General features: G+C 39.7%; 1 protein-coding gene across 3 annotated transcripts in view; it reads right to left on the reverse strand.

The window, feature by feature from the left end:
* Positions 1 to 10,045: 10,045 nt before the first annotated feature.
* LOC149263897 (P-loop containing nucleoside triphosphate hydrolases superfamily protein) overlaps positions 10,046 to 13,327 on the reverse strand; it is a 238,444-nt gene continuing 235,162 nt past the window's right edge. For all 3 annotated transcript variants that reach the window (XM_089426807.1, XM_089426810.1, XM_089426803.1), the window contains exons 17-18: positions 10,651 to 10,815; positions 10,046 to 10,510 (exon numbers count right to left, since the gene is read on the reverse strand). In XM_089426807.1, coding sequence (XP_089282933.1) covers positions 10,402 to 10,510; positions 10,651 to 10,815 — 274 coding nt within the window. In that variant the 3' untranslated portion in view covers positions 10,046 to 10,401. The remainder of the gene's footprint in view (positions 10,511 to 10,650; positions 10,816 to 13,327) is intronic.

The following is a 13,327-nucleotide window of genomic DNA, read 5'->3' on the forward strand; positions in this document are numbered from 1 at the left end:
CTCAGCCTAGGGTGAAATCTCAAGCGCTAACATATTGGCGACCATACTGGGGAGAACAAACTGATCTTTTGTTCATTGACGTGTTATTTCATAAGTCATAGACGGAGCCTGAAGTTATGCCAGGTAGCCTTCGAAAACGCTCTTGTTTGACATCAGCGCAAGTAGATAAACGCTGCTTCAGTCCATCTCCGTGAGCTTGTGAATACATCACTTCATTTGCATTTTACCCCAGTACATGTATCAAGTTCAGATCTGATTGTTGATAGTGGACAACGATCAGACACTTGAAAGGCTGAAATCATTCATTGGCGACTCCTTTCACTGAAGAATCCAGCGATCAGTGTTTCATGGTGACTTCACTGCAGAGAGATCAGTAGCTTTGAGCTTTTCAAGATGGATCAGATCGCAAGAAGATATGCTCCCTTGAGCCGAGATCACATCCCCGGTTTTCCAAATAAGATTCCCAAGGTAGATTGGTCAAGGAATCTGCCTATATTTAATGATGATGGTAAGAAGGATGCTGTTTTACATCTAGTTAGACTTCACATGCATATTCGCAAGTTGAAGGCCGATTTTCCTGAAGATTGCTTGATGAAGATATTCTTGGCCACTCTGGAAGGTAAAGCCCAATCATGGTATGAAAGTTTGCCACCTGCTTGTATTTACTGCTTAAAAGATTTTCATGCTATGTTCATTGAAAAATATAAGGACTCTTATCCATCATTGAATTTAGTTCAAGACTGTTGCAAGCATGCCTATAGTTTTATTGAAAGCCTTGAGAAGTTTTATGAAGATGATAATTTCATGGATGAAGAGATCATGGAAGCCCTGTATGAAAAGTCGTTTCAGCAGCACATAGAAATCTTAGAGGATACTTGTCAAGATCAGCAGGTTGAAGATGGCCATATGGTTGTAATTGATGAAAGAGAAGAGCTTGTTTCAGATCTGCCCACAGAAGAAGACAGCGTGCAAGATAGCCAAGATTCAATTTTAGAATGTAATGCAGTCAACTCAGCTATTTCAGATCAAAATTCAGATCATGGTGACCAAGAATACCTTGTGTCGAATCTTGAAAAGGAGAGTTTTGTTGTTGAGATCATCGACAAAGTTCTTGATCCAAATGTCCTTATGCCACCAGAACTAGATCTTCATGAGGAGGTCATTCAGTCAGCTCATGAACAGCAAGGTGAGATCTTTGTGCAAGTAAGTGATGAATCTCCTTTCAATAACTCAGTAATAAATAATAATCCGGCTGTCATATCATATGAAGATGACCTACCATATTGTCAGACTACAGAAGATCATAGCATACAAGATTACCTTTCAGATTCTTCATATGTTTCATGTGCTGAAATGTTTTTCCAAGAAGAGATCTGCTCATCCATTTGTTCGGAGTTTTTTGAAGCCCATGAGCATACTTTCACCGAAGCACATGATGAAAGCAGATCGGAATTTGAAACAAAGGACACCTTGATCTTTCAGCAGGAGGTGGCAGTGGCAAATCTTCATGTTTTTCAAGATCCAATGGCAGTCCTCTTGCAGTCAACAATGAAGGTGATTATTGCAGTATTCAGTGATGAAGGAGATCATGGTCAGCTATGCTTTTGGATGCTCAGTTATAGGTTTGTATTGTTGACCAGAAGATCTGATCAGGCGAACCAATCAAGAAGGCATCTGCTTGATTGGTTGCATTGGCATTTTGATATAGTTTGATGTATATTGTCTTGTAAGAAACACAGGTGGTTGTCATCATGATTTCACATCTTGATGGATTGCTGCCCTTCTCTTGTTTTAGTTAAGTCAGTCATGAGTCATTTGTGTTTGGTCTGTTGAGTGAGTTTTTCAAGTTATTTCAGTTTGCTATCGAGTCGGTTTGAGTCAAGCTTCAGTTAAGTTTCAGTCAGTTTTCAGTCAAGTTTTCATTCAATAAATGTGTCAAAATTTTGGGTCACATGTGTAAATAATAACTCCATCGCCCAATGGTTGCAAGCATTGGTCTGCTCTCCCAGAGGTCTAAGGTTCTTGGCACCTCCAAAGAGCTACCATCCCCATTGGAGCCAATGTTAGTGTCGGTCATGATGCCCTCCATCGGTGATCAAAAAACTCTTTGCATATGCATAGGTAGGTGTCTCATCAATGTCAGTTTTGCATTTCGTTAGGCATGCCATAAAACTGATGGAGGAGATGGTCCTTGTTCCCTTCTTGGCTTGGCTGGATCAGGTCATATCAGTTAATGAGCTTGTGTCACATTTGTTTTGCTTTGTCTTGAAGTCCAAAGTCTTAGGTCTAGGGTTTCAGTCAAAAGTCTTTGCAAGATCATGAGTCAGAAGTCCATGAGTCCCCAGCAAGCCAGAAGGAGGTACGTAAATATGTTTCATTGATATTTTCATCAGGTACAGCTCATTTATACCTTGGATTTAAAAACCATGTTTTTAAAGCCAAGGTCATGTCAATTTTGTAAAAAATAAGGAAATTTCAAAAAATTCTTCACAATGCCGGCAATAACCCTGGTCTCCTCGCCAGAGTCCATCAGATGGTCTACCTGCAAAAAGAACGGAGTTAAAGCACTCAAAAAGTCAAATTCAGGACAAAAGTAAACTCAAAACAGTGTTAAAAGAGAGTGCCAAAACAAAACATTAGAAAGTGGGTTTGGTAAGTAAATTTTTCAAATTGGGCTTATAAAGAGTCAATTTCCCTCTAAAATACCCTCATTGTGCATCAAAGAGCACGCAAAGAAGAGTGAGAGGGCGAAGAAGGCGAAAGGAGGCAAAGGGCAGCAAATTTGAACCATTTTCAGGTGCGCGACCTGTCAGAGGGCGTGCGCGACCTGTTGGGCAGTGCGCGACCTATCAGGCGCCCCTCCGCAGTGCAAAAACTCAACGGGCGCGACCAGTCAGGCTGTGCGCGACCTGTCCAAGCCTGTGCGCGACCAGTCAGCCTGTCACTCACAGAATCACTTCAAATTTTCTCAAATCGCCCTCTTGCTTGCTAAATTGATCGAGCATACTTCTCAGCATTTTTGCAGACAGGGCAGCAGTTAACTTTGTCTATTTTCTCCACTTTCCTCAAAAGCACCATGTCAACCACTGAAACCTATGAGCAAGGTGATGACCGGTCTTCTTCCACAGAGGTTGAGGTATAGCAGAGGCCTCGTAGGGGTGGCAAAGGTGGTCATCATAAGAGAGAAGAGCCCACATCTTTAGCAGAATTACAGGCCTGCCCTTTGGCAGTGAATTGTTTCCGATACATGTCATGTTTGCAGTTTTGTGAGAGGCTTGCTCAGATCCAGCATCACAAGGAGTTGGCCCGCTTATTTGTCTTGCACCTTCATGATGGGCAGGTCACTCTTGCAGGGGTGAATTTTGTGCTATCTCCGGAGGTGATTTCAGAGGCTACCGGGATACCAGATGTGGGTGAAGTGTGGCCCAAGCGCAAAATGTTGGATTATGTTTATTTTGAGCCATATGTCAGGCCAGCATTCATGAGCCACTTGTCGGGGGTCTTTCCTTTCAGATTCCTCCGGGGGAGTATGCTCCGATCATGCGGCTTATCATGCATTACTTCACATGTGAGGGGAGATTTTCACAGGTCTTCTCTTATCACATTCGCCTGTTGATGCACTTTACCCGAGTGAGGATGATGAACATCCCGGTTTTCTTCTTCCAGGACATTCAGAGGATGATGTCCGTGTTTCAGAGGCGTTCCCCAGCTCAGCAGTATAGGAGTTTGTGCCATCATGGTCTCATCCAGCTCATTGTTTCCCATCAGTTGAGTCAGCAGGGCATTCCATGGGCAGACTTCATTTCTCATGAGTTCTTTACAGTGCCACCACAGCCACACCCAGAGCCAAAGGTCATTTATGAGGAGGGAGGTCCATCTCGCCAGCCCGAGATCATTGTTCCGAGACAGGTTGCTTCCTCACCTCAGGTCACCTACCAGAGAGGTCACAGGACCTTGTTTGCAACAGCTCGACGAGTACTTTCTCCACAGCAGGTGGAAGGGGTCTCGCCATCATCATCTACAGGTCAGCGAGTGTTATCTCCACACCAGGTGGAAGGGGCCTCGCGTTCTCCATCAGCAGTACGGGAGGGCAAACAGCCCATGACAGAGGAGGAGAGAGCCGGTGACACACAGGTTGACATCATTAATCTTGATGCTCGCTCCCCCACTTCAGATTTGCATGAGATCATCCGACAAAGAGAGGCGGAAAACCACTTGTTACAGCAGAAGCTCGACATGGCCCAATGGACAATAAACTATCTTGAGCAGCGCAACAAGCAACTTGAGGATGAGAAAGAGTTGGATGAGCTGTGGAGGATTCGAAGTGACCGAGTCATCAACCGTAGGAGGCCCAGTGACTTGCTGCCCAAGGAGAGGGAATCCATGCTTATCCGTGTGAATGCACACTTGCAGAGGCTGTTAGAGAAGGCAAACGAGGACAAGAGGTTGCTGCGGAACATGAAGAATCACTATTGGGCGAGGATGCATGTTTGCAAGGCGAAAATGAAGATGTTCCAAAGGAGGTTGTCCGAGGCCCATAAGAGGAAGAAGAAGACCAACCCGCTCCGTATCTTGGCTGAGGCCTCTCTCATTCACCATGATACTCATTAGCATCCTCCTAGCAGCAAAGCCAAGAAATTTTGAGAGTTTTGAAGCATTTTTGGCATTTTTGGGAATTTTACAGGTTTTGGCCATTTGACTGGTCTCACCCCGCGCGACCATACATGGGGGCAGCTCAGAACGGGGAAAACTTTGCATTTTTGGAATTTTCATGCAAAAATACACTTGCCTATGGATGGGTTTCAGATTTTATGGAGATTTGGGCTTCCAAAAGCTCAAAATACATGCAATTTTTGACTTTCTGCCCCTATTTTGAGTTGCAGAAAGCTGTCTTGGGAGAAATGACTTTTGAGGGGTCAAATTAACTCCAAATTCATAAATTCCAGTGGGGTTGGAAAGTAGACTCACAGACCTTTCCAACGAGCTATCTTGCACCTGATTTGGACACCGGGAAGGCCCTCAAACAGAGCTGTGAATGTGCGCGACCAGTCAGAGTGATGTGCGCGACCTGTCAGGGAAATTTCTCTGTTTTGACCAGTTCGGCCAGCAAAACATTGTTTTCATCTTGGTTGACTTTTGAGGCATGTAAATGATGGGTTTTTGTGTAATTTTCATGGCACTTAGATACTTTTACTCTCCTTGAACACTTCTAGAGGATTCTTTAATGTAAATGGTAAATATTTAATGCATGGATAGGTTTCCTAAGTTTTAGAGGCAAATTGTTTTGACTGCCTATTATCTAGTGCTCAGTTTAGAATTAGTTGAAACAGAGCTCGACTCCTAGAGGTGGGGAAAGGAGTTAGATCATCTATATTATGCCTTCTCTTGCTCATTTTCATGGTTGGACTTTTGAGGGAGAAGCTCCTATTGTATATTTTACTTGTATCTCTGCAATTTGAGGAAAAGGAAGACCAGGGTTTTGCAGACATCATTGGGATTCTTGTGGACTCTTGTGTTGATGGTGTGTCCTCTTATTGTAATTGTAAGTGTGTTTATGTGTTCCATCTCTTTCTTTACTGCAGCTTATTAAACAAATGAAGTGATAAAGTTTGAATTCATGCTTGCCATGCTCAACTTTCAAATTTGTTTAATGTTTATGTTTCCACTGTCTAGAGAGGATTCAAAGTCATTGTTTGCCCTCTTTAGCCTTCTTATCATTCTTCCTTGATCATCCATCTCAGCTAAAGGCATCAGCACAAACTCCTACCTTGCCCCAAAGACCCACCTGCAGAAACTGTGTCAAATCCCCGCACCCTAAAATTGCAAATCCTCAATTTGCCACCAAAAAAACCCCAAAAACCCCCAAATCAACCTTTTAATCGGTTTACTAGCCTAATATCAGTGTCACTGTATTGGTCATCTCTATCCATTGAATATTTTACTGAGATTGACCGGAGAGAGCCTTCTCATACCCCGTAGGGCTAGCTACGAGGTGAAATGGTTTGATGTTGCCTTGAAGGTTTACCTTCCTCAGCCTAGGGTGAAATCTCAAGCACTAACATGCCTAAGAGAAATGAAAGTAACATAATAAAGAGTGTTTGAAGGAGGCATCGTTATTATCTGAGAAGCGACACCTCCACCCCCATTAGAAAAAGACGTAGCCATTGTGTTAACGCTTCTTTACCTTAACTTGAGTGTGTGAGGGTTCATGTACAAATATCAATGGCGCTTTGGTGCGATGACATGAATGTCGAATTGAGCATCGTTAATTAACAGTTAGATGATCATACTCGAAACCCTGAGGTTTGGCACTGGCGGTCTCGTACAGATTGAGAAGCAAAACCCATAGTTTGTTTTGCCATCTGGCATTGATACATGTTACGTGGACTTTGATTGTGGTCAGACCGAGGGGTTAGACCGGCAACAACACTTAGTATTGCAGTCAGATGTATTTCTTCATGGGTTGCAGGAACAACAGATTTCCTTCTCCCTCCATTTCCGCCATCAATAAATTTTATTTCCATATATGCCTGTCAATACTGCTTAAATGGGCCAATAAGTTTTATGTTACGATGGTCCTTAAACTTGCCATCATTTATGAAGTCCATAACCTCCAGTAAATCTTCATGAAGTTGTCCCGCCATTGAAGTCAAGTTTCTTCCTGAGGAAGGCAGGGTCTCGAATGCAGAACAGCATCGATGGTGCATTGTCTCAACTATGTGTAGAAACTGAGGAACTACCTCCTTTAACTCATCAATTATATCCGGCTGTGATTTTAGGGCATTAATAACCAATGATCGGGCTAGCTTTTGCATTATCATGCCCATATATAGCACAAACATCCATCAACTTTGGCATGTCCAACAACCTTTTCCCCAGCAAGAGATCAGTGTGCTCCTTTGAACTAAAGCTTTCACTTGCACAAGTTAATCACCTCAGATCACATTCCTCTAATAAATGAACAGCAGGGCATTCCCAGCACTAACACAATCATTTAATTCAATAGCTGTGACAATGAAATTTGTTCGGAATTTCCAGTGAGACTTTCTCCAAATAGCTTTTTGCCTCTGATTGCTGATGATGTTTTGAATTGTGCCTGTGCAGGGATAGGAGCTTGAAGTCGCTGCTCCCTTTTGAAGAGCTGGAGAAAAACTTACATAATCTAAAACAACACATTTAATGATTTCTTCTTCAAAACAGGGTTTTGAAGAAGAATCAATCTCTGACATGAGACGGAGTCTAACACATCCCATGAGTGTCATTCACTAATTATAAATTTCTCCTAAACTTGATTAATCCACTTAGTGTTGTAAAATGTGACTAGTTTCGGTCTTCATAATTGTTGCTCTACTCAGCATTATGTATATCTTATGCACAATAGATATATATATATATATATATATATATATATATATATATATATTCTTTCCGAGACGTTTTTCATGCTTCCTTTGATTGGTCAACTAGGTTACACATGTTCTTCATGCTTCTAGGATTTGTCATGTCACAACAATAATTGTCATGAGTCAAGAAAGTCAATATCATTTGTATAAAACCCATTTGGGCAAGTTGTAACATGAAAGTCAAAGGATCTCTAAGAACAAGTCAGCCCTGCCAGTGACAAATCGACCTAGAAAAGGCTATTCAACCTCATGAAAAGCATATAAACAGGAGCTTTGACCTCGTTAAGAAAAAAGTTCAATCTGAAATAAGAAGGAAGCAACTACAGCTAAAGTCAAGGAATATAAGTCTCAAAAGGAAGAAAATCTTATTTTGGGCTTGATTTCTCCCACACTTGCCAAGTTGGGTTTCTGATTTATTGCAGGAGACCGAAAATTGCAGGACTGAGTTGCATACCTGAAGTAGAGAGCAGGAACTGTGATCGGGACGAATTTGACTTGCATTGACTTTGCTGAAGAAGGATTTATTGGAGGGCTGACTTGGAGCTTGTAGGAGATTTGACTTTGGTCTTTAGGTCTTGGAATTCTCATTTGAACTGATTCTATAAGAAAAGAAGAGATTTTTTCTGGGTTTTCCCCTTGGAGGCGTTTTGCCCTGCCCTGGAGCCTCTATTTTGTTCTTTGTGTTCTGTGATCTTCATTTTTATAATTGCTTGATGAAAAGATATAACAAAAGTAATAAAAAACCAACTAAATGCCACAAGTAATTATCATGTAAAGGAAAGTCAAATCTAATCTACAAATACTTTAATTTTCCACCACTTAACACTCAATCATGAGATGCTCATATGAGTGAAGTGAGATAGAAACTAGTGAAACAAACTGCATAATGTGAAATAGAAACTTAAAAAATGAAGTGCAGTGTGTCAAGCATGACTTTCGAAATGAATTCAGTAACAAGTACATCACCTTCGAAATGAATTCAGTAACAAGTACCTCACAATGTTGAACCATAGAGAACCCCCAAATTCTTAAACTTCATTTTGTGAAAAAGTTAACAAGTACTTCACAATGTTGAACCATAGAGAACCCCCAAATTCTTAAACTTCATTTTGTGGAAAAGTTGGGTATACATCTTAACTTTCTTGATGATGAGAATTTGCATTGCATAATAAGCAATAAACCTGGCACACTGCAACTATCAATTAGCTCAAGTGTTTATGACAAAAATTGTTACCATCTCCATCTGGTTTCAAAGCCCACTTTTTGACAAATTTCTCTTAATGAGCGGATTGTTAATGATTTTATGATCTATTCATTAGTTGCTAACAAGTTATTGTGCCCTGAAGAATCTGAATGTAACCTTGGGATGGGCCCACTTCTTGACAAATTTCTCTTAATGAGCCAATTATTAATGAGTTTATGATCTATTCATGAGTTGCTAACAAGTTATTGTGCCCTGAAGAATCTGATAGTAACCTTGGGTACCATCCCTTGGAACGAGGAAAATAACTGGGAGGTTTCCCTTCAGATATGTTACCTGGACCCCTATAGAGAAAAACAAAAAAGCATATAAATATTACAACTGTAAATGCTGCTCAGAACGTAGCATAATCACAGTAACTACATTTATGCATTTACTCAAAAGCTCCTTTGTCTATTACAACGGCAGGTCAACAACATGTCAAAAATTATTTTTTATGGATTTGAAATCTAATAATAGAACCCAAAAGCATGTGTACGATGTACATGAATGAACAAATGGTTCTTTGCAGAGTGCAAATATTTTACACAGCGAAATTTTGGCCACATAAGCTCACAATTGTAATCGCAAGATTGAGGCAACCAAATTCATATTGGGTTCCCAACATAACACGAATGGCAGTGCATGCTAAATACCATTCTATGTTTTAACGACTGTTCTACCTAGAATGCATTTGAAAATTGAACCCTAATTCCCTTTCCAGGATATAAATTACCTTTCATGATCTACATAGAATCCTTTTCCCTGCTACCAGAGTATCATTGTTAACAGCATCCTACTCCGACGTAAATTGGCATTTCATATTTCAATAACTGGGAAACGTGTTCATAAAAAAAGTAATTATGGAACCCAATATTACATTCAGAAACTGCAACAATAATGCTTGGATTGATAAACCCGCTCAATGCCCCGGCTGCCCGTTTCGATTTCTAATATTGTGAAAATGATTACTTAATGCCGCTACACATAAATGATGACAACATGGGCTCGATAAGCTATAAGCTATAAATAAGAAAGGAAAAACAGTGAGTATCAGGTTATAAACAGCTTCCTGATGAGGTGACCCATTTTTGCTTTACAGGTAAGTTACCCCATTCATATTCATGTTCAAATTTGATGACAATGAAATTCGAAAAAGAATGCTGGTACGAAAAAAATATGATGAAATCAGTCACATTAAAAAGAGAATTAAGCATATTTTGTCAGAACTTTTCAAGATCATGTTAGAGCATCATATATCGTTCAAAAACGTGTCAAGTAATAGTTGGTGTGGTTATTTACCTTTCAAGTCAACAAAAATAATCTTAAAAGGGTTTTAAAACAAAATTATTAGAAAAAATTTGCCATTAAATTCACCAATCACCAATGTTAGAAATTGGCGTGCAGTAACAAAGCTTGAAATTCAACCCATTTTGAGGTCGAGAAAATTAGCAAATTCAGTGACAAAGCTTTGTAGTATATCTTGATCTCTATACATGGCAACATCTTGAATGCATGCAAATCAAGAAGCAGATAGCAAGTCAGCTAGAAAGCTTTTGGAAGGCAGTCTAAATTAGATAAAATAACTAGATCAGGAAAAATGAGTGACAAGTAGCTAGTTAGAAAGCTCTTGGAAAGCTGTCTAAATTAGATAAAATAACTAGATCAAGAGAAATTAGAGTGACAATTGCTGCAGGAATAAAAGGAAAGAATTGAATGAAATAATGCTTTATAGTGACAGTCAAGCACTTGAACTATTCATCTTCCGCGAGCCTCTCCATAACTACTATGTTGCACCAATGAAGCTATGTTTTCAGAAGAAAGCGAATTTGGGCCAGCATTCAAGTAATGACGATGCCCTCGAGCCCTGCATAGCCAAAATGATTAATCAATAATCAGAATGAATCAGCTAAATATTTTTGACACTGCTTTGGTAGATGATGAAAATACATGCCCAGATAAAAATAAACTGCCGGTAGCAAACTGTTATAGAGACCAAACTTATACCTGCGTTTCGGAGTATTTGCATGTGATAAGCGAACTCCTTCAAGCTTAGACATTCGCCCCAGAAAAGATGTATATTCATGAAATGCAACACCCTTTGCCATAAAAATTGATTTTTTAGGTACTAAAGAACTTAAAGCATCTGAGAGCCTGGACTCCATTTCCTGTCTGCAAAAGGAACGATTTCAAGTAGAAAAATTTATAAGGACATTCATACCAATGACTTAATAACTCACTAGCATCAAAATTTTGATGTTAAGGAGAAGAAAACAATTAAATCAAATCCAAAACATTCCTCAACATCATACATTGAAGAAAAATCCAATGGTGCCGAGACATCACTAAAGTTGCAATGAGTATTAGAACACCATTCAAGCCAGTTCCTAAAACAATCTTCCAACACATATTATCAGGAAATGAATTCAGTAACAAGGACTTCATAATGTTATCAGGAAATGAGGTCAGTAACAAGGACCTCATAATTTTATCAGGAAATGAATTCAGTAACAAGAACTTCACAAGGTTGAACTATAGAGAACCCCCACATTCATAAACTTCATTTTGTGGAAAAGTTGGGTATACTTACCTTTCTCAATGATCAGAATTTGCATTGCATAATAAGAAGCAATAAACCTGACACAATGGTACCCCCTCCACCCAGGTTCAAATCCCACTCTTTGACAAATTTATCCTCATGAGCTGATTTTGACCGCTCGTTTGAGGATTGCCACAGCTTTATCGCTTGAGCATTTTAGTTATTTTGGGAGATCATGATTGATATATGCCCATGGTGGGGAGTGCCCTAGCTCTTGAGGCCACACGGCACACATTTTTATGCCATATTCATAAGACCTTTCAACTTGGAGAGTTTGAGGTTGTTGCATGACCAACTCCTTTATTTTATTATTTTTAACTTGTCTCATAGAATTCATTATATAAGAAGCATTATTCTATTGTTTTCCTAGCATATTTTATCGATTCTTCTTAGAGAAGAAAGTGGATCTCAACAAATCATTACTACTTCTAGCAATGAAGTTGTTAAAGAAGTTATTTCATTGTAGCCCTTGGAGAAATTAGTGGATTTAGGAAAACAATTATTACTTTAACAGGAGATAGAACTGGACTCTATTTATAAAATTAACTCTCTCCATTTGTAATCATGGTTGGATTTTTCTAAGTTTCCCTTCCTTCAACCTTAGTGAATACATCTTTCTTCGAACATATGTCATGTGTCAGGGTTCTCTCTTTAATGTGCGGATGAATATTTTGGTTCTTCAGGTTTGAAGTGGGGTCTATTGATTTACATCACATAGGCTAGTGACTTGATACATTTCAAGAGTACATTTACAACATGGAATGAGTCTAGTGTGGTAACACCTCTTTCCTCCTTTTCTATCTTAGTTTTGGGGTTTAATAATTTGTATGATACATCTTACGATACTTGCAGATATTTGTTTACTCCAATTCTTAAGTGATGTTGAAGAGGAACTACAAGTTTTCAATTCAGTTAAGCATTGAAAAGAGCAAAAAATGTTGTAGCTACTCAGGTTGCTTAGCAAATTTAAAGATGTCAATAAAGAATTAAAGGAGGTGAAACACACCCTAAGCCTTCATTCCCATCTTCTTCAACCTCCTCTTCAATATCGTCCACATCCTCCGCCTCCATCTCCCCACCCACCTCACAACCACCATCTACATCAACATCCCTATCCCCAACACGAGCCCACCCCTATCTCCAATGGCAATCAACTCGAAAAAACAACAATAGAAACCAATTTGAATTGTAAAAACAAACAACTAGAGATCCTTAAAATTGCAACAACAAAAAAGTGTGAAATTTCCACAAACTGTAGTATCTGGAAATTAATCTCCTAACCTATGTGGCTTATTTGTCTTCGGAAATTATTACAGCAAATAAAGACTAATTCACTCCTACAATCTTCACAAAATTAAATTCAGGAACTCGGGAAATAATGCACATACAAAATTTTGGACACCAAGATTTTTTGACAATAGTCCCTAGAAAAACCCCAATGTGGGGAAAACCAATTCAGCGATGAGGGTTTTATTGTTATTCTTAAGCAATTTGAAAACTACAATTGCTTGCCTGATACTGCAAAGCTTTGTCAAATAATAATCTCCACTGCAAAATAATTTGGAGACACAGTCTCCTTTGCAAATCAACTCGACCACCTCCTAGCCTACTCACACTCCTCCTGGCAATTCGCACTACTAACTAGAAATGCGCACAGTTGTCTCCGGAAATTCATTTTGGTACTCACACTACCTCTTGCTACTCACTGAAGCCACTCACACCTCTCTAAATGCTAATCCTGGCACTGGAAATCAATTTGTAGCCTCTCTACAACTCGCACTAGGTAACTAGAAATGTCCATTGGCTAATTCGCAACTCCTAGTACGAGCTCCCTGCAAATATTTCGTTCTCTCCTCCTATCACTGGATCACTGGAAAATCTATGGAAATCCTCTCCTAAAATCTTCTCCCAAATTCTTCATTGAAACCCTGTTGTTGTTGTCTCCCTCTGCTTCCACTGTGCCCTTGCTAATTCGTTGCAACTGGGAAGTCGAACAGCTCAAGTGTCTCTCCAAACCCCATCAACTTGCTTTTATAATCTCTCGTTGAGCAATCAACAACCATGATCTAATCACAATCGATGGTT

The sequence above is a fragment of the Pinus tabuliformis genome, chromosome 6 (assembly GCF_031772625.1).
Source record: "Pinus tabuliformis cultivar Carrire ecotype Pingquan chromosome 6, CPIR1, whole genome shotgun sequence".
Taxonomy (NCBI): Eukaryota; Viridiplantae; Streptophyta; class Pinopsida; order Pinales; family Pinaceae; genus Pinus; species Pinus tabuliformis.